A 21,297-nucleotide genomic window follows, 5' to 3' on the forward strand; every position below is an offset into this window, starting at 1 on the left:
GGGGTCATTGACCTCATTCAAAAATGTAAACAAAAATATCACGTGACCTTGATGTGACATCACGTGATCTGGGCGGGGTCATGGGGTGATGTCACCGGAACCGGAAATGGGGCATCCGGAAAGGGATATGGATAACGATATTGCCGGAACCGGAAATGGGGTGGCTGAATATTGGTTACTGAAACTGGATGTGGAAACGGAATGAGCCAACAGAAACAAGATATGGGATAACCGATGGAACCAGATATGTAAATGATGTGCTGGAACCGGAAACGAAGCAACCGGAAATATTTTAGCGGAAACGGATGTTCGATATAAAGAGGGCGTCAAAATGACAAAAGTGCCAATTGGACAGGAAACGTCCCTTCTCCAGAAAGTGCTTAGTGACGGAAACGGCGTCAGCTTCAGGGCTTAACATAAATGTTTCCTGTTCATAGAATACTTCGTTTTGTATCATATCCGCTTCCGTTATGAGACTTCAGTTTCCTGTAATCGTTATCGATATTGGGTAAAGTTTTATTCCGCTATCTTCATCGGACAAAGACTACAGGCCGTAACCAAGATTTAGCTCATTACAAATAAAATATAATTTCATGCTCGAATTTTCTGCATTTTACTTTTTTAAATGAACCCACGCAAGAAACGGGAAGTACATACATATGTATGTATGTATACATATATATGTCCAGCTAGGTACAAAATGTATCTAAGATAATGAAAAAAATACTTTGCATAATTTTTGGGAGTTTACTGTGTCAATAATATGTTCAGAGTTCAAAAATCTCTTCCCATTAATCAGTCTCCAGCATTGCTAAATCTCTCTCAATCTCAGATTTGAGCAGTTTATAAACATAGTCATAAGCCTGACTATATATAATAATAACATATATGAAGCACGCTAGCTGTGAGACCGCTGGAATCATACCTACATACATATGAGAACATTAGAACACGCTCTGTGTGCCGATAGTTGCAGACCCAAGTCAATTGACAGACCGGATGTAAAAATTAAATGTGCCCCTTTGTAACATATGCTGCTGAGTTACCATCATAAACCAAACATATTCTAGATATATTACAACGTTCCTCTTGCTGTATTTGTCGCATTTTCTAGATTTAATTTTTTGTTGTTTTTTTAATGTGAGAGACAACAGCTTTGTCACTCGAGCACATGTTTTGCATTACTCCTACAGCCATTCGCAGCGCCATTTCATATGCAATCTCATCGCAGTGGCAATGGCAGAGCTATCAGTATCGGCAATATCGTCATAATGCATTGGATATTCAATACGCGCGATGCAATACAAAAGATTGGCGAAACGCACTGGAATCGCAATCAAACGAGACAAAATGCATTGAGGCGAGAGTAAGGATGGTTCGCTGCGCCGTCATGTGTTGACAGTTTGTGAAGACCAAGAAGTAGAGTGTATACTACAGGGTTCGAATGTGGAAGTATGCAGTATATTAGACGATTAGATGATTTCTTCCGATGAATGAGAATACTCGACAGATATACATATCAATATAACAACACAAATACCTTTTAGAGGTAGCGTATAATCGAGATTATTGTTTATAGATCAATAAAACAGAGAAGCCTAAATAACGATCCCTCTCTTGAAAAAATAATTCATAAAATCTCTCGAAGAAAAACATTTTGAAAAGAACTAATTTTAGCTGTAAATACATATATTCTAGTATTAGAAGCTCACCTATTTGAAAATCCATTGGGTAGCCACAAAATCTCATGTGCGCCTGAGAACAGTGCAATGGATTCTCATTGAATCTGAGTTAAATAGAACTATTGCAGTGAGTGTCATGGTATTAGATGGTTCGTTTGACAGTGCCTCTATACACATGTCTGCCTCACTGGCTTTTGCCAGTCGCTTTGCTAAACACTTCATTTAAATTCAATTGCCGTCGTTTCTACTTTCTAGCGCTGACTGCTCCATGTCAAGTGAATGAAGGTGCATGGGTGCTCCCCCAGTTCAGCTCTTTGACTGATGCATTTCCGCAACGCTCACGCCTGCTAACGCTTTGGGGCGCAATGCTAGCAGCAGCGTCGCTTGGATTTGAGGTTGTAGTGGGAATGTCAATTGAAAATGAAATTGTCGTATGAAGAATCTACTGCGGGCGGATGATTGGAGAATCATGAACAATACAGTCATGCAAATGCATAAAATGGAATGATTGGTTATGATTGTAGTGTAAGTCTGCCTATCACGCACCCTATTATGCGGGGTGGAATGAGCTTCGAGCGACTAAACTCAACGCCGCATGGTGTGTTATATTTTTGATTAGATTAGAAAAATTGTAATTCACACTTGCAACTCAGGAAGTAAAAAGTTGTTTGACCTCATTATCGCTGCACTTCATTTGACTCACTTTAACTATGTGGGAACTGCACTATTACACGGCAGTTTTTCCGACTTAATATCCCTCCTATGTCACTGTGCTGGTGGCGGTTTGCGCGCTAAGCGGGCATGCTGACGTTGGTCAACGAGCACATAAATTCCATTCAACCACAAAATCGAGGGGAATTCACAATTTAGCGTGCTCCGAACTGGGCTCTCGGTGGGGTGACGCGTAGTTGGCTGGGGTTTTGTGCGCTCATTCGTTGCGTGCGCGTGAATCGAGGCGCACCGTATCGATCAAGTGTGATAAAACGGAAAAGCAATTCCAATAGCAAAAAAAAAAACAATAAAACAATAATATTTCATAACATTTCATTGTACAGCGGCGCTTATCGTGCGCAATCCTGTCGAACCCAAGGCTGGTATTAACCACGCATTTCTTCATTTCAGTGCGTGCGTGCGGGCATACGTGCGGGAATTCCGCTAACAACATATCCTAGCGACAGGCGCTCGACGAGTACGCCATAAAACGGAATGAGTATTGTGCAACACAAGGATTTACTAACGCAATAACGCCGCGCTGCAAACGTGTACGCATTTTTTCCTGCTTTCGTTCTTTTTGTTTTTGCATTCGCAGTACAACCGTGTGTATACTCGTGTAGGCGACCACGCGGCAAAAGTGCCACAACAGCGCAAAAATGGATAAACTGTTGTCCCTTTTCGAAAATGCTGACCCATTCAAAACCTGGTGGCCGACCATCGCCGCAGCGGTGTTCGGTGTCGTTATAATGGTGCGGTAAGTGTGTGAAACTGAAGCCAGAGCCACCGGCGTGCACAATTTTCCCCAGCTATTCAAAATAAATAATTGCCTCGATGACTTTCAACAATGTTCATATGCAAAATTCATCAGGTTTTTTCCAGCGCAACAGGAGGGAGAGGAGGGTGCTGCGGTGTGGTTGGAATAAATTGAACAGCTTGGCAGTCATGTGTGGATTTTTATATTAAAAAGAGTTATGCGATTTCGGCACGATTAAATCAATCAATATACTTGTATGTGTGAAGTGAACACCTAACTCACCAGTGTCCATTGTAAAATATTTTATCCGAAGGTTTTCAATGTAAAATTTGAACAACTCTGCATACCAACTCTGACACATTTTGCGTGAAAAATCCAGTAAATCGATAGACGTACCAGAACGTGAACTTATTCAGTTGTACAGCAATATTAGGGTTCCAAATACTTTCAGGAGATTTAGGTCCATTCGCAGTTTATTTTTGGTTTGCTATGAGAGGTTTCAATATGTATTTACAAATAATTCCATAGACCAGTCGGGTAGGGTCTAAGTAACCAGAACGGACCCGGATTTTAATCCGTCTAAGACTGTCAAGGATGGAGTCATATGTAGAAGTTCACGTAAGTGAGGAAAGTTTCTGACTGCCATTCACTTGGGAGTGGCCAGGAACGATTCTTTTACATGTGGCTCAAGCAGCTCACAACTTCCGGTCTTAGACCAAGTATCCTCTGGGTAGCCAACAGACATCCGTCTGGAAGCGAGCTAAAGTGAGAAGGCGAATCCCGCTTATGCGGTTGTGCGTAGGGCTTGGGACCCACCACATAAAAACGAATAACCAGTGAATAAGAAACACAGGCCTCGGATGAGAAACCCCCCTTTTGATGACGACCACGGCAAACGTATAAAGGACTATGATTTAAGGGCATGCACCTGGAATGTCCGGACCCTTAATTGGGAAGGTGCCTCTGCCCAGCTGGTTGATGTCCTCGTAAGAGTAAAGGCTGACATCACCGCAATCCAAGAAATGCGATGGACGGGACAAGGACGGAAGAAGGTGGGTCCTTGTGACATCTACTACAGCGGCCATATAAAGGAGCGCAAATTCGGTGTGGGATTCGTGGTGGGAGAGAGACTCCGTCGTCGAGTCCTGGCATTCACTCCGGTGGATGAACGTCTAGCCACAATCCGCATCAAAGCGAGGTTCTTCAACATATCGCTGATTTGCGCCCACGCCCCGACGGAAGAGAAGGACGATGTGACCAAAGATACCTTCTATGAGCGCCTAGAACGTACCTATGAGCGCTGCCCCCGCCACGATGTCAAAATCGTGCTTGGCGATTTCAACGCTAGGGTGGGTAAAGAAGGTGTCTTTGGCACAACAGTCGGAAAATTCAGCCTCCATGACGAAACATCACCAAACGGTCTGAGGCTGATCGACTTCGCCGGGGCCCGAAATATGGTCATCTGTAGCACTAGATTCCAGCATAAGAAAATCCATCAAGCTACTTGGCTGTCCCCGGATCGAATCACTCGCAACCAGATCGATCATGTTGTGATAGATGGACGACATGTCTCCAGTGTTTTTGATGTGCGTACGCTTCGCGGTCCCAACATCGACTCGGACCACTATCTTGTAGCAGCTAAGATACGCACCCGCCTCTGTGTAGAAAAGCGCACACGTCAACAAACACAAGGAAGGTTCGACATCGAGAAGCTGCAATCACAACCGACAGCCGAACGATTTTCTACTCGACTTGCACTCCTGCTCTCTGAGAGCACTCATCAGCATCTCGGTATAAGGGAGCTGTGGGACGGCATATCAAACTCCTTACGTACAGCTGCAACCGAAACCATTGGCTTTCGGAAAAGCCAAAAAACAGCTGGTATGATGAGGATTGTCGTCTCGCTGTGGAGAGAAAACAGAGTGCCTACCTCGCAATGTTGCGATCGACCGCAACACGAGCGGGATGGGAAAGATACCGAGAGCTGAAGAGGGAAGCGAGACGCATTTGCAGAAAAAGAAAGAAAGAGGCAGAAATGCGTGAGTATGAAGAGCTTGACAAGCTGGCCGACAGGGGTAATGCTCGAAAATTTTACGAAAAGATCCGGCGACTAACTGAAGGTTTCAAGACCGGAGCACACTCCTGTAGGACCCCCAGCGGTGATCTAGTGGTTGATGACCAGAGTATACTGTGTTTGTGGAGGGAGCACTTCTCCAGCCTGCTGAATGGCAGTGAAAGTACAACACCAGGAGATGGCGAACCCGATTCCCCAATTGACGACGATGGAACAGATGTTCCATTGCCCGACCGTGAAGAAATTAGAATAGCAATTACCCGCTTGAAGAACAACAAGGCGGCGGGGGCCGATGGATTGCCGGCCGAGCTATTCAAATACGGCGGCGAAGAGCTGATAAGGTGCATGCATCAGCTTCTTTGCGAAATATGGTCGGAAGAAAGCATGCCCGACGATTGGAATCTCAGTGTACTCTGCCCAATCCACAAAAAGGGAGACCCCACAATCTGCGCCAACTATCGTGGGATAAGCCTCCATAACATCGCTTATAAGGTTCTATCGAGCGTACTGTGTGAAAGACTAAAGCCCACCGTCAACAAACTGATTGGACCTTATCAGTGTGGCTTTAGACCTGGAAAATCAACAACTGACCAGATATTCACCATGCGCCAAATCTTGGAGAAGACCCGTGAAAAAAGGATCGACACACACCATCTATTTGTCGACTTTAAAGCTGCTTTCGACAGCACGAAAAGGAGCTGCCTTTATGCCGCGATGTCTGAATTTGGTATCCCCGCAAAACTAATACGGCTGTGTAAGTTGACGTTGAGCAACACCAAAAGCTCCGTCAGGATCGGGAAGGACCTCTCCGAGCCGTTCGATACCAAACGAGGTTTCAGACAAGGTGACTCGCTATCGTGCGACTTCTTTAACTTGATGCTGGAGAAAATTATAAGAGCTGCAGAGCTAAATAGAGAAGGTACAATCTTCTACAAGAGTGTACAGCTCCTGGCGTATGCCGATGATATTGATATCATCGGAAACAACACCCGCGCCGTTAGTTCTGCTTTTTCCCGCCTGGATAAGGAAGCGAAGCGAATGGGTCTGGTGGTGAACGAGGACAAGACGAAATATCTCCTGTCATCAAACAAACAGTCAGCGCATTCGCGTCTTGGCTCCCACGTCACTGTTGACAGTCATAACTTTGAAGTTGTAGATAATTTCGTATACCTAGGAACCAACATTAACACCGATAATAATGTCAGCCTTGAAATCCAACGCAGAATCACTCTTGCCAACAGGTGCTACTATGGACTGAGTAGGCAATTGAAAAGTAAAGTCCTCTCTCGACGAACAAAAACTAAACTCTACAAGTCCCTCATTATTCCCGTCCTACTTTATGGTGCAGAAGCGTGGACGGTGTCAACATCCGATGAGACGGCACTAGGAGTTTTCGAGAGAAAGGTTTTGCGGAAGATTTACGGTCCCTTAAACATTGGCAACGGCGAATACCGCAGAAGATGGAATGATGAGCTGTATGTGTTGTTCGACGACATAGACATAGTCCAGCGAATAAAAAGACAGCGGCTACGCTGGCTGGGTCATGTTGTTCGAATGGATGAAAGTGCCCCAGCTCTGAAAGTTTTCGATGCAGTACCCGCTGGTGGAAGCCGAGGAAGAGGGAGACCTCCACTCCGTTGGAAGGACCAGGTGGAGAAGGACCTGTCTTCACTTGGTATTACCAATTGGCGCCAAACCGCCAAAAGGAGAGATGCGTGGCGCACTGTTGTGGACTCGGCTATAACCGCGTAAGCGGTTTCTACGCCAGTTAAGAAGAAGAAGAAGACTGTCAACTCGGCATTATTATGAAAAAAAAGTTGGGGAATATTGTCTGACGCTCAAACATCAACAACGCCCGATTCTTAAAAAAAAGTGAATTTGAGTAAGAGGAGCGGGGCTCCATAACCACAACCTAATATGTTGAGATGTTCTTAAGAATCTTAGTTATTCTTCCAGTGTTAACATGCCGTTTTTTCATTGACAATCAAATTTTCTGTGATATTGTCGTTAAAATTGGTAATCTATAAGGACTCTCAGGATTTTAGGAACACATAACCAAAAATTTCCGTTCTGAAATTCCCAAAACGTTCTCACTATTTTTCCGCCTACGCTGCATTTCAAATGATCCAGTTCAACCAATTTCGATAACTAGTATAAACTATAACTATAGATCCAATATTTAAATAATAATGGACAGTTGCTTACAACATTAATTTGATAAATTTAAAATCTGGTAATCTGAGCTTTTTGCCTCCAGCATCGTAAAAACATATATTTAACTACGCGTTGTCATTGTTGTTGTGAAATAAATCAGAATTACTCAGTAATTCAATGCAGCATTACGGTGAGAACAGAAAATCCAATTGATAGCTTTGAAGGTTAATTGAGCTTAACACCACAGAAGAAAGCACACAGCGAGGACAATTGAAACAATAAACACAAGGCTGACTGGATGTCAATGTAATTGCTAAGCCGCAACATGTGACATGCAACTTGCATTTACCCCAGCAGAGCGGCGCAGCGCGGTGCGTGTGTGTGTGGCGCCGCGGTTGGAGGAGGCGGCGCCATTACGCCTATGCGGATGTGGACATGAGTGTGTGTGCATGTGTCACGTGTATTGTTCAAACTGTTCATTAATTAGCGATTTCACGCCGTGCCACCTCCACTGTTGCGTGCGCGCATGCATGTACGCAATTTATTGCGGCGCAGTGGCGCGCGTGACACGGCAGCCGATGGGAATGCACTCCAGCGGCAAACCGCACAACATCACATTGACCAAATTAAAGCGCTGTGTTGATCCAACTATTCACCGCATTTGCACAACATCGCAAATGCCCAACTCCCCCCTCACCCCTCGCCTCGTACGCACACACACACATTACATACGATAACAACACGACTTCTCTTTGCAGCACACTGATGAGCGGTCAACGCTGTCCCAACGACAATCAAATACGCGATCAAATAGTTATTGTGACGGGCGCGAATAGCGGCGTCGGCCTGGAGATAGCCAAGGCGTTGGCGGCGCGCGGTGGTCGCATTGTGTTGGCCTGCCGCAACATGGCCGCGGCAGAACGTGTGGCGCGGGTTATTAAGCGCGAGCTGGCCTGTCAACGCATTGGCTTGCCAGGTGAAGGTGAGGCGGAGTTCTTTGTGGAGGCGCGCTATCTGGACCTGCGTTCCTTTGAAAGCGTGCATCGGTTTGCGCGTCGCATCACCGGCGAATTCGAGCGCATCGATGTGTTGATAAACAATGCGGGCATTATATTCGGCTCACTTGGCGGCCGCACCATCGACGGCTACGAGGAGCATCTGCAGGTGAATTATCTATCGCACTTTCTGCTGACGCAGCTGCTGCTGCCACACTTGCGACGCTCACCGAGCGGCGGGCGCGTGATAAATGTAACGGCACACGCTCATGCCGCAGCCAAAATCGATTTCGACGATCCGCTGAATGTGGGCACTTGGGCGGTGAAGTTCCATGCACGTGACGCCTTCGCTCACTCCAAGCTAGCCGTGCTGTTGGCAACGCGTTGGTTGGCGCGCCAAATGAAAGGTAAATGCACACATACACACTCAATTGTAGTGGGGGTAGCGGGTGGGCCGGTATTACAAGCAAAAAGGTTCATGGAACATTTTCACAAAGTGCTATACAACAACATGCATGTATGTTGGTGTTGTTGTGCGAAAGTTTGGCAAAATGCCGCACAGCCTTGCGCCACAGCAGCAAAACGCGAACCTATGTGTTGTGGTGTGCGGGTTTGTGGGGCGCCCCCCTATTTGCATAGTCAGTTACCTTGTTGGCTTAGCTCTTGCCGGCGCTTGTTCCTTCTTTGTATGGCTGTTGCTGTTGCTGTTCTTTATTGCCTTTGTTTGCTTGTTTTATTTCGGCTGGGCGTGTTGTTTGTTGCCCTTGCTGGTAACTTCGACACGACGTTTTGCCAAAGTGATTTTAATTGAGTTTAAATCGTTTTTGCGCTTTTCATATTTTCATTTTACTTTGCCTGCTTTGTATTGCCACTTCCTTTTGTGTTGATGTCGGCTTGTTCACATGCTTTATTTCGTTTCCACAGGCACTCCACTGACGGTCAATTGTTGCACACCTGGGCTGGTGCGCAGCACGGGCCATTTACGCAAGTAAGTTGAGCCTCCAAATTAATTATAATTTTCGTTTTTTTTTCTTATTTTATTTTATTTTATTTTGCTAAAAGCTAATTGATTTTGTTTGTTGCTTGTGTATTAAGCACGCTTGTGTATTTAATTTATTATACGAAGAAAATGAATGTTGAATGTTTAAATACGGTGGCTGGTGTAGCTTCGCGTATATACAAAAACTGACTAAAACATTGAAACTAATCTCATATTCGACCTAATATAATGTAATTGGTGAAAAACTATATTTCAAACTTATTAATGTAGAAACTACCTAGAAATTGTTCAAACTTCCTTGTTGAAAATAAATAATCATTCGGTTAGTTTAGATCCGGTTGAAAGACTTAATCTTACGTTTAGATCGCAGCGGATAGCTACTACTATACATATATTAAGACGACCCTCATTTATCGACAAAGCGCTTTGAGTCTTTCATAACTTTCTTGAGTCGGCCAGTTCGCTGGGTTCGGCGAAAGTATGTCTACCGAGTTGATTCGACCTTATTCTGTCTAGATGATCACACCCCGCCTTCCTGCATACAGCTTACACTTGACGAAATCTTTAGCCCCACCGTCATTTTAGTACTATCACAGGACTCTTCGACTTCTGTAGAATGTTTCAAGGAAACTTTTCAATTATTGTAGCCGACTTTTTCGGCCACTTCATATGATCTATCTCCCCGAAACTCAAAGAACTGCGCCATCGGATTCACCATCTGTTGCTTTGAGATCAATAGGATGTAGGTTAGTTCGTTAATAAAGGACTTTGCCATACTTCTCAACCCTATCATCTCTACTAAATAGATAATTTTTTGGAAAAATACAATAGACTTCAAGATTGATATTATATTTTGAGATGAGTTCCTCTTGAGTACTACTATATCCGATTATATAGACTAAAATAGAGTACGACATATTCTAAACGCTCTTATAAAGAATTCGGTCGGTTCAACCCTGTCCAGTTATTTTGTACAATATTGAAGTGAAATTCATACCGATCCCAATAGTAAGTGTTGACCTGTTTCCTTAGCCGTTTTCCTAGCTTTCGGTTTCATGCCGTTTGATCTAGTCATATGTTGGCTCTCAATAGCAAAAAGACAATTTAATCAATTCTTATAATCAGGTCGAGAGATCGGTATCCGTTCATGAGAATAGAAAATCAACCCCTCCTAAAAATTGAAGATACTTTTTCATAAAAGCTGAGAAATCTGGGTTGGCTACATTCCATGAAAGTTTCCTGAAATGGACCTCAATTTTACGAAATAAATTATTTCGAATTTTACAGATTTAAATTTGCCTGCAAACGATTTCTGACCCTCGTACTCATGACTGCATGTATTCATAATTATTCCATAAAATTCCACACACGCAGATTCTCCACTCGCAACGCCTTAATGGCATTCAGCATACACAGTCGAGACAATTTATCACACCCCAATGAGTTTGCACTTCAATCTCTTGATTTTATGTAAATATCAAATGAACGAACCGAAAGCAGCCAAAAGCAGCGCCACGCGCACCCCTCTGCATGAGGAAATCATAAATTGTGTGCAAAACACCAAAAAGGATTAACAGTTGTATCTAAAATGTAGCTGCACACACAAACACACACACACATACACAGAGACCAAGTGTACGTGCGTGGCAGAGCATTTGCATTTAATTGCCTGTGCGCTTGAGCCTTCCGAGTAGCAACTGCTGTGGAGGATGCATTCTAATGATTGTTGTTGTTGTTGATGCTCTAGCAGTGCGTTGTTCCTGCGCCGTCAACTGAATATTTATTAAACAACCGACAGCGCATAAATCTCTTTGCCAAAACAGGCATCCCGAAGACAACGTGAGGGGAAGACGCAGCCTGTCAGCTGGCGGAAAGCTCAAGGCGCGAGTTTCGTCGGGGTGGCAAACAATTTGTGTCAAGCAAAGCTCTTAACATTTCCTTACACGCCAATCCACCTAACGCACCAGTGCCGCCAACACATGCGGGTGCCGCTCGCTGAGGTTGTAGCACAGTTTGGGGCGCCCAGCGACACCACGGCAAATTGCTTTCGGCGCTTCCGTCGCGGTCGCTGCAGTTGTTGGTGCATGACTGGCGGCGTTGCTGCTGTTGTTGTCGGTCCGTCAATGAGCTGGTTATTGTGCCATTCCGACAAAGTGCGCGCGATTTCGATCACAGCAACTCCAAGCGTCGTAGTAATTAAAATTCCGTGGAATGCACCGAAAATTCGCATTTACACTTTGAGCTTGCGTTAGCACGTGGGTGTGTGTCCTTTATGTGCTTCGTGTGTAAGTAAGCGTTAATGGTGCTCATATGAGACAGCTGGTGCTGTTTTCGCTACTGAAAGCTGGTTAGAAGCGGTTTTGTTTATAAGTGAGTTTTTCACTGGAATGCAGGGAGTCGAATAATTACATTTTTTTAAAGACACTGCTTGTTTCTTTGCTATGCTATAATGAAGCTAAGAAGCTTTTTAAAGTCTCCAAAAATATTTATGAAATGCTTAAGCTTCACCAATTAAAAGGAGAGCAAATATTTTATTTACGGAATATAAATATTTATTTATGCTCATCAAAGCAAATGTGTTGCCAACCAAATGCTCATGAATATTTTATCTTTGCGCATTAATGTTTAGGGTGTCGAAATTGAAATATGAAAGCAATAAAATGCATCGACAACTCATTGAACGGTTTAAAGTGGAAAGGCGTGCAAACTAAAATTTACGAGTATCCGCTTTGGATTTGTGCTCTCATACATACTAGAGCTTACTGGCTCATAGTCACTACATTTTTCCGCCATTAAATCTCGTATATGTATGTATATTCGATAAACAACTCAATGCAAGCTTCTAAGCTCTCGTTTTTTCTACAATATTTATGGAATTGATGTTGCATGCAATGAAGATTGGCAACTAAATAGAGTTGAAATTTATTATTGCGAATTTCCGATTTAATATCCAATATTTGAAAATAATTTATTATCTCATATTTTATTGGCATATGTTGCAAAGCACTGGATTTAAACGAATTTATCAGAACTTTTTGTTGAAATTAGTTTGGATCGGAGTTTTGCATGTAAAGTTCTTGGGCTGAAACATATTTTCCAATAAGCCTAAATGTCCCTCGGTCTCATTCGAAGTTGAAACAGGTTATAAACGGTACCAATAGATGGGCAAGTGATCAGCTTGAGAACCTCCCAAGTATCCAAGTTTTATTGAATTAAAAAAGCAAGTTAGGTAGGGAAGTGGTTGTTGTAAATATTTTGACCTCATGATCCAAAGCAATCGACAGCTAGTGAGGCATATGAATCCATCCTGCAATGTTTTTCAACCAATATCTCTTTCAAGAAGACCTTCCCATTGTAATCAGTAAAATCAAAGAAAAAGTATGAAACACATTTCCGAGAAATCTCATTTAATCTCACAGTATTTGCAAACATAACGCTATTAGCATAAATGTTTTCGAAAACTGTATCTTATTATGCGCACAAGAATGCCTATAGAATTTGGGCGAAAAGTTTCTCCCGAAAAGATTAAGTGCTAGTCAAAATTTGCAATCCAAGCGTGTCGTTCGTCACAAGCAGCAATTTATCATGTTGCAAGGAAAAAATACGAAAAGTGTTAACATGCGTCATTACAATTTGCAACGCATGACAAGACTACATAGTAACGCACGCACACACACAAACACCAAAACAAGTAAAGAAGTGAAATGGAAGGCCGCTTTTGGATTGCCAGCCTTCAGTATGATTACATTAATACATATATTTACTTAAATATTATAAATACATATGTATGTATATGCATTCATGAGTACAAGATACAACATCTGCTTCACTTTGCCACCAACTATTGAAGCAACGAACCTGCTGCGTATAAATCATAGCGCCAGCTACCGACACTGAAGCTGGCGAGTTGAATAAGCAAGTGAGAAAAACATTTTTAAGCACCTGTGAATATTGTAAGCCATTTACGATACATTTCATATATTTGGTAATGACCATGAGTTGCAATAAGGCAACTCAAAGTGTAATTTTCAACACCACAAAACATTAAAGTGTTGCTTTAAGTTTTCATTGAGATGGTTAAGACCTAAAATATGACAGAAAATTTGTCTTTTAGTACTGAAATAATTAAAGATAGCTTGTGAAAGCCAGCAATTGAGTTGAACTTTTGTTTCAATACTCCAAATGAACTCTCTCTCAATCTCTTTGTAACAAGTCGGGGATCTCACATAGAAACATTCCGTTGGCGAAATGCTGAGAATAGCAGATGTGGCGACTATGACTTGTATAAAGATTTTTTAAAATTTCCATTAATTTAAATATTGAGAACACACTTCTAATATTTTATTCTAATCGCATTAACTACTCCTCCACTTCATGGTAACACTAGATCTGCCTTTCAATTTCGTATACTCAAAGATTAGGTTTTCCTTCCAGGAACTAATTATATATTCAGTAAATGAAGAGCTTTAACTCATGGAATTTTGTCTCTAATTTTTCATCCTTCCTTGTTTACATATAAGTATCATGCAAATATGAGGTGTGTTCAAAAAATAACGGGAATTTTAAAATTTCAAATTTCTAGAGTTTGGAGAGTTTAATTGTCAATTTTTATACCACGAAAAGGGTATATTAAGTTTGTCACGAAGTTTGTAACACCCAGAAGGAAGCGTCGGAGGCCCTATAAAGTATATATATAAATGATCAGTATGTTGAACTGAGTCGATTTAGCCATGTCCGTCCGTCCGTCTGTCTGTCTGCCTGTATATATACGAACTTGTCCTTCAGTTTTTAAGATATCGTTTTGAAATTTTGCAGATGTTTTTTCTGTTCAAGTAGCTGCTCATTGGTCAGAACTGCCATTATATCATATAGCTGTCATACAAACTGAACGATCGGAATCAAGGGCTTGTATGGAAAACTTCCGCATTTTACTACATATCTTCACGAAATTTGGTATGAGTTATTGCTCATAGAAAAAATTTAATCTCCGAAAAAATTGTTCGGATCGGTTAACTATATAACCTAGAAACATTAAGGTTAGCAAACAACCCGGCTAAAGAGGATTAGTAAAATGTTTTCTTTTCTTTACTTACTTTTTCTTACGTCTCTAGATTTGCTTAAACACATAGTTACTAAAAGAAATGACCTGTGAAGGGTATATTAGCTTCGGTACAGCCGAAATTAACGTTTGTTCTTGTTTTTGTTTTTTTCTTTCATTTTTTATTCTGTTCAGAGGCTATTCCAAAAATCGAGTTTAAGAAGTGTTTCGAATATCGGAAGAAGCGTTGGCATAAGTGCATCATATCGAATGGAGACTATTTTGAAGACGAAAACATTAATGTAGACGAAGGGATAAATATTTTATTTTCAAAAAACAAAAATTCCCATTATTTTTTGAACGCATATGTGTATCGTGTATATGTATGTATATAAGTGTTGTGTCTCAAAATCCATACTGCCGCAACACTTTTGTGCCAGTCTTGTTGACTTACTTCTTCTATGATCTTTATTGGTTGCCTACCAGCATAAAGGACTACATATATCTATTCATTATCCTCTTTGTTTTCGCAAACTTAGAAAGCGTGTTTTCCTTTTTGCTGCAGCTGGTGTCTATGTTGTTGTTTAAGAGTCTTTTATTAGCGGCTGGAGCACATAGGCAGGCACCCACACAGACGCAGACACAGTCACAGTCGCATTGACACATAAAGCGACAGCAGCTGCCATCACGCTTGAGTTACGTGAACTTTACTTAGCCCCAACACCAACACCGAAAACAAAAACAAAAACAACAACCAGCAACAAACAACAACAAATGCAAAATTATAAAAAGCCAAGAGCTGCAACACTCGTGTAATGAATAGGCGAACGCAGCAAGTGGGAGTGCGGGGGCGAAGGCGGTTTAAGATTGAAAGGAAAGTGGCAACATTTGTAAAGCTTAGCGCTGCTTTTATGGTGATTATTATTAGTAGAAAAATGAAAGCAAAAACAACCAGCATATAATGCATAGCACAAAAGAGCGGAAGCAGCAGGTCTCTCTTGGCTGCTCGAAAGGTTTAAACCGCTCGTGTGTAGCCTCGCGTGTGTGTGCGTGTGTTTTTGTGCGAGACAAAGCGGTTAAAATGACAGTCACGGAAAAGCGCAAATGAAAAAGAGATAAACGTATTAATTATTTATTTATACATTTTGCGGATGGTGGAAAAGTCGGTGAACCCTCGCCCGGTGCTCGCACTCAGCCGCTATGCCGAAGTGAGTGGGGGGTGGAGGGTAGTGAAGCTCCTCTTTCTAGATTTGCCTCATGGTTGCGCCTAAGCGCATTTGTGGTCGTTTTTATGTGTGTGTGTTTTAAAGCCAATGCTCGCATGTCCTAATGACAACAATAACAGCAGTGACAACAGCAGCTGTTGCAAGTAATAGCGATGTCGGGCATGTGGCGTGTGACGTGTGGCATGTGGCATGCGGTATGTTGAGGATGTTGAGGCATTCTATGGCATTACATTTATGCGACGACGTTGTCTGGTGTCTGGTTTGTCGGTTGTTTGTGGGTTTGCTTTACTTATTGTCACTCACATTTGTCCTATGGAGTTTATTTAAATGTATATAACCGGTCATAGGTCATGGAGTTGCAGAACTTTTTGGAACATACTTATAAATATTTAGATGCAATATGCGGGCAAAGCACAATGTGTGGATGTGTTGGAGTTAGTTTTTGCTTCAGGAAATTATATTTGGAAATGGCATAAAGTGTCTCTCTCTTTTCTAACATCTCGCCATGTGTAAAGGACTTTTGTTTCTACAAGAGAATGGAATATAGGGTGGAGTTTTTAGTTATTTTTCTGCTTTGTAAAACCTCAAACAAATCTTAGATTTATCATCTGTACATTATATAGTACCAGTATCAACAACACTAACAATGTCAGCCTCGAAATCCAGCGCAGAATAACTCTTGCCAACAGATGCTACTTTGGACTGAGTAGGCAATTGAACAGTAAAGTTCTCTCTCGACGAACCAAAATCAAACTCTACAAGTCGCTTATCATTCCCGTCCTGCTTTACGGTGCAGAAGCTTGGACGGTGTCAACATCAGATGAGACGACTCTTGGGGTTTTCGAGAGAAAGGTTTTGCGCAAGATTTATGGTCCTCTGAACATTGGCAACGGCGAATACCGCAGACGATGGAACGATGAGCTGTACGAGTTATACGACGACATTGACATAGTTCAGCGAATAAAAAGACAGCGGCTACGCTGGCTAGGTCATGTTGTCCGAATGAACGAAAACACTCCAGCCCTGAAAGTGTTCGATGCAGTACCCGCTGGAGGAAACCGAGGAAGGGGAAGGCCTCCACTCCGTTGGAGTGGTGGAGAGCGACCTGGTTACACTTGGAATCTCCAACCGGCGCCGAACTGCAAAGGAAAGAGAAGAGTAACGGGCTCTCATCGATTCGACTATAACCGGCTAAACGGTTGAACGCCAATAACATACATACATTATATAGCAGCGGGATCGAAGATTCAACAAAAACCTAACCTCAAAAGAATTACCAACCAAACCTAACCTATGTTCTTGATGTAACCCAAACTCGACGACTTTAAGATGCACTTTAAGGGCTTTGTATGGCAGAAATGACATTATTTTGTGGAAAAGACATCACGACCTCTAACAATTTCTGGAGTTTATCACTACTTTGTCTTACTTCCTGAATATAAAATCTTTTAAGAATATCAGACGATACTTTTATGCCACAATCATAATAGCTGTATAAGGTGGTTATTATGAAATTGAGAAACCCACCGATGTTGGTTTTACAGTTGAAACCCCATAACTCTAAGTTCTCCATAAATAGAACACTTGAATTAGCAATATAAGTCAAACTTCATACAAATTACCTTCCGTAACTCGGAAGTCTCTCTAACTCAAAGTTGTTTTGTAGATTATTGTGATTCCAGTTAGGAAAGTTAGCATATGTTTATTTAGTATATCACCACCACTGTGTTGCCAACTTAGACTTGGACCTTCTGTAAGTTTGCGGCGCAAGAGGTCACTCAATTTCGCATTTTAAAATTTAATTACCATTCTCTGCCGCATTTCGTCTATTGCTTTTCCTGCATTTTAAAATAGTTGCACTTGCTGTTTTTTCTCATTGTCCAAGTTGTTGTAGCTGCTTAGGTATGTCCTCTCGTGCCCCAGTCTGGTCCGCCTGCTTGTGCCATACCTCAGCCTCGGCCGCACATTTCTCAAGTTAATTTATTCATAGCCTTTGTGTTGCAACTTTCGGTTGTTTCCCTTTCGTCGCCCCAGTTTTTTTTTGTGTTGTTTGCTTTATCTTCTTAGTGGTACACGCATATAATTCCAAAAGTAGGCTATGCAATCGCAGTTTTTACCACATTACTCGTACTTTTCGAGGAGTAAAAACTCGTATATTTTCGTCATTATGTTTACTAAGTTTGTTGTTGCGTCTTTTTGCTTTTGAAAAACAAATTGTCAGTGTTTTAATTAATATGCGAAGTGGAATTCGCGAGTTCAGTTAATAAGTGTCTAATATAGAGCTGTTTTACGGACTAAGGATATACCCCTCTTCGGTTTATCATTACTTGATATGAAAAAAAGCTCGTGACATAACTCTGAATAGTTTCGTTGATAATTGTGGTAAAACTGAAGACAACGTCAAAGAAAAGCACTTAAGTGATTATCTGTACATGATTCACTTCCGAAATTAGAATTTAATTAGGCAAAGTTCAGTGCTAAGTCTACTGCATACCGCACTCACACAAAAGTTAGTCCGTGTTACGTCGCTTTCGAATAGCTGTAAATTTCACACGTGCATTACACCTGCTTGTAACGACGTGCTTGCCGGCACATTTGAACAAAGTCCAAGAAAATTTTACAAAAAAATATTGTGTATAATTTCGCCATTTTCATTTGTTTTTGCTTTTGCACGTGCATTCATGTTCATTTATTTCATTTCTTCTGGTTTCGTTTCGTTTCAGTTCACCGCTAATGTCCGCCATTAGTGTAAAATTGATGACCTTCCCGTGGATGTGGCTGTTCATGAAGAATCCATTTGAGGGTGCACAATGCGCCATACGTCTAGCCACCGATCCGAAGCTCAAGAACGTAAGCGGCGAGTATTTCAAGTAAGTATTAGTCTCATACCTTCAGATTTGAAAGTGAGTTCAGGACACGTACATGCCCAGCAACAAAAAGCTTTACAACAATGTTGAAGTTTTCTGTTTATGATATTGAGTGCTTAAACCATTGAAAGCTATTAGACGATCTATAGACACACTATTTGGTCAGAATTAGTTGCAGCGACCAAACAGAAATTTGAGCAACTCCAGTTGATATCAAACTTTTCTAAAAACATTGTCGAAAACTTTATGTTTTTCGCAAATTGAGGTTAAGTTCTCCCACCTCAATATCAAATTAGAAAACCACTAGTTTATCCCACATGCAGTGATATGTTTACTGCAGTTGCAATGTATATTTTATTTTCTCAACGTGGGTCACACACAGCCCTCACGAACTTAGTTTTGCCTTAACCTGCAAACAGGAAATTTCATTCATTCTTTATTTTACTTTTGCTTTTGTTGTTTTAGTGATTGCGAAATAGCACAATCGTCACTACATGGCCGGGATATAGCTTTGGCGAAGAAATTATATATGCAGACAATCAAGGAATTGGAAAAGGTTACCAAATTGAGTATTGAAAATTATATTGAGAACGAAACTTCCCCGCTGGCAATAACTCACGAACCAGCAGAAGAGAACTGCATCAAACAACCGGAACAGGAACTGCCAAAAAAGAAACAACAACGTGGAAAGCAACAAAAAGCAAGACATTGAAATTGCTGTTGAATATATAATATGTACGTTGAGTGACAAAAACATCCATAAAAAGACTACAATAAAAATAATGAAATTATAAATAAATTAATTAAGATAACTGTTTTCATTTTATGGATTTCTTAAACCTCATAAAAACTATTATTTTGCGTTATCGCGATCTCTGAGCTTCTTGAGGCTTTTTGAGTTTCAAGTTGCCTTCTTAAATTACAATTAATTTCGCTTTAATATACTCACTCCTAGAAATGTAGTAGACAATCTAACAACGGTGGTAAAAGTGTTCTTCTGATTCAAAAATTAATTGTTTCTGACTTTCATAACCATCAAAGAAGTCAATGGTGAAGAATACATCTAACCTAACACTATCTTTCCTACAATTAGTATATGTAGAGAGAAGTGGTGTGTTTTCTAGCCCTAAAGCTTCATATCTTAAGTTCATCATGTAATTACTAAGAAAGAGCTGAGATGACTTAATTTCAAATCTCTTTAACATTCCTACTACCAAAGCTCGTGCTGCAAAAAAAAATGACTGCCAAATTCGATTCATCACTTTACCTGCCGAAAATAACAAGCTTTTATATTTTTTTTCTCATTTTCCTTTCGTTAACCATTCGGCGAGCATACGAATTTAAGTAACCAATTACACTCTCTCTCCCCCATTAATTCGCAATTTGGATGCCAAAATCGACGTGAAAACACCAATCTGTTGCTGTCTTTGGCACTTTTCTGCTTCTTACAACTTTGACAGTTAATTGAAGTTACACTACCGAAGGAGGCGTAAAACACTTATTTTGAACACACGAATGAGTGGGCAACTACACACGATACATATACATAAGTATATATACAAATGTGTAGAAGTATTCTAATGCGAGTTGTAAAAGTACGAACGGACATATGTACATAGATTCACATGGATGTGATTCTTCACTATTTGTGTTTGCATTGTTTTTTTTCATTTTTAAATTTAAGTCTGTTTTCTAGTTTTAATGTTAGCGTTGCATTTCTATGGAAATAAGTTACATATGTTTTGCTTTATGATTTTTGGCCGTCTGCCCAGTGAAGCAGAACCATTGCCCTAATTTTCCTTCAACGTATCATAAAATTATGTCATGTTCCTTTTAAAAGTTTCCATGCATTAAATGTAAGGGCATCAGCCACCCCTCAACACCACCACGCGTTCCTTAATGGTCAGTTTATGTCAATAAGCAACCTATCATGCCCCGGAAACCTATGGATAACAAAAAGCTCTGCAAGGAGGTATGCTAAGGCGCTTTTTCGCGTCATACTTGCTTACACATGTGGGCAATATACATATGTACGTACGCAACGGGTTGCGACGAGCTTTCGACGCCCTTTTCTTGTAAAGTGAAATTAGAAAATACGAAAAACCTTTATAACTAACTAGTAAATTATTGTACTATTTAGCTAACGAATATAACTGTCTCACAAAAATTAACAAAATTTAAGTTTTTTAAAATACATTATTTTATCGTATGAAAGCTTTTTTTACGTAAAAAATTTCGAAAATATTCCACTGTATGTTTAGTTGAAGCTTTATGGTAGCGAAAGCTTTTGTCGAGAGCTTTTAAAGGCAGCCTACGAGTTTTGCATGGATATGTTAATTACAGATTCATCGTGCTTCAAAAGCTTTCTGAACGTTCGTTCTTCTAAAATATTTAACCCGAATGGAGGGAACTCTAAAATTCAAGATGGAAATTATATAGTATGAAATACCTTCTAGAGAAGCTTATATGAAATTTTACTGTTGGCTTTTTATATAAATATTTGAAAAGAAAGTTAGTAAATTTGATATTACTGGAGTCTGGGTTGTTTAAGTAATATAGAGGGTACATCTCTTAAAAAAATATACTCTATAAAGTGGTCGCAGAGAGATCTCTTTTGAATTTGGGTTATTCAATTGTCAGAATACTTTACAGTTTTCCCGATTGAGTTGGGCAGTCATCGATAGCTAAACAAACCAAATAGTCCACTTGGAGGAAAATTGTTAAAAAATTATATACTCTTGCACTCGCTTAACTTTAAAATGAACCCTCGTGGTTGGCAACTCATATCCTTAA

The 21,297-nt window shown here is 40.9% G+C and overlaps 1 protein-coding gene across 1 annotated transcript; it reads left to right on the forward strand.

Moving 5' to 3' along the window:
* Positions 1-2,247: 2,247 nt before the first annotated feature.
* On the forward strand, positions 2,248-19,292 carry LOC105218327 (retinol dehydrogenase 13). Its single transcript, XM_011193853.3, has 5 exons — positions 2,248-3,150; positions 8,137-8,780; positions 9,298-9,361; positions 18,361-18,507; positions 18,970-19,292. The coding sequence occupies exons 1-5, from the start codon at positions 3,053-3,055 to the stop codon at positions 19,214-19,216; spliced, it is 1,200 nt and encodes a 399-aa protein (XP_011192155.2). The 5' UTR covers positions 2,248-3,052; the 3' UTR covers positions 19,217-19,292.
* The last annotated feature ends 2,005 nt before the right edge of the window (positions 19,293-21,297 follow it).

Source organism: Zeugodacus cucurbitae, chromosome 2 (assembly GCF_028554725.1).
Source record: "Zeugodacus cucurbitae isolate PBARC_wt_2022May chromosome 2, idZeuCucr1.2, whole genome shotgun sequence".
Taxonomy (NCBI): domain Eukaryota; kingdom Metazoa; phylum Arthropoda; class Insecta; order Diptera; family Tephritidae; genus Zeugodacus; species Zeugodacus cucurbitae.

Excerpts from the sequence above, each read along its gene's own strand:
- LOC105218327 (XM_011193853.3), top strand. The coding sequence starts at position 3,053 with ATGGATAAACTGTTGTCCCTTTTCGAAAATGCTGACCCATTCAAAACC. Across the intron at positions 3,151-8,136 it reads GGTGTCGTTATAATGGTGCG|CACACTGATGAGCGGTCAAC; the intron begins GTAAGTGTGTGA and ends TTCTCTTTGCAG. Across the intron at positions 8,781-9,297 it reads GTTGGCGCGCCAAATGAAAG|GCACTCCACTGACGGTCAAT; the intron begins GTAAATGCACAC and ends TCGTTTCCACAG.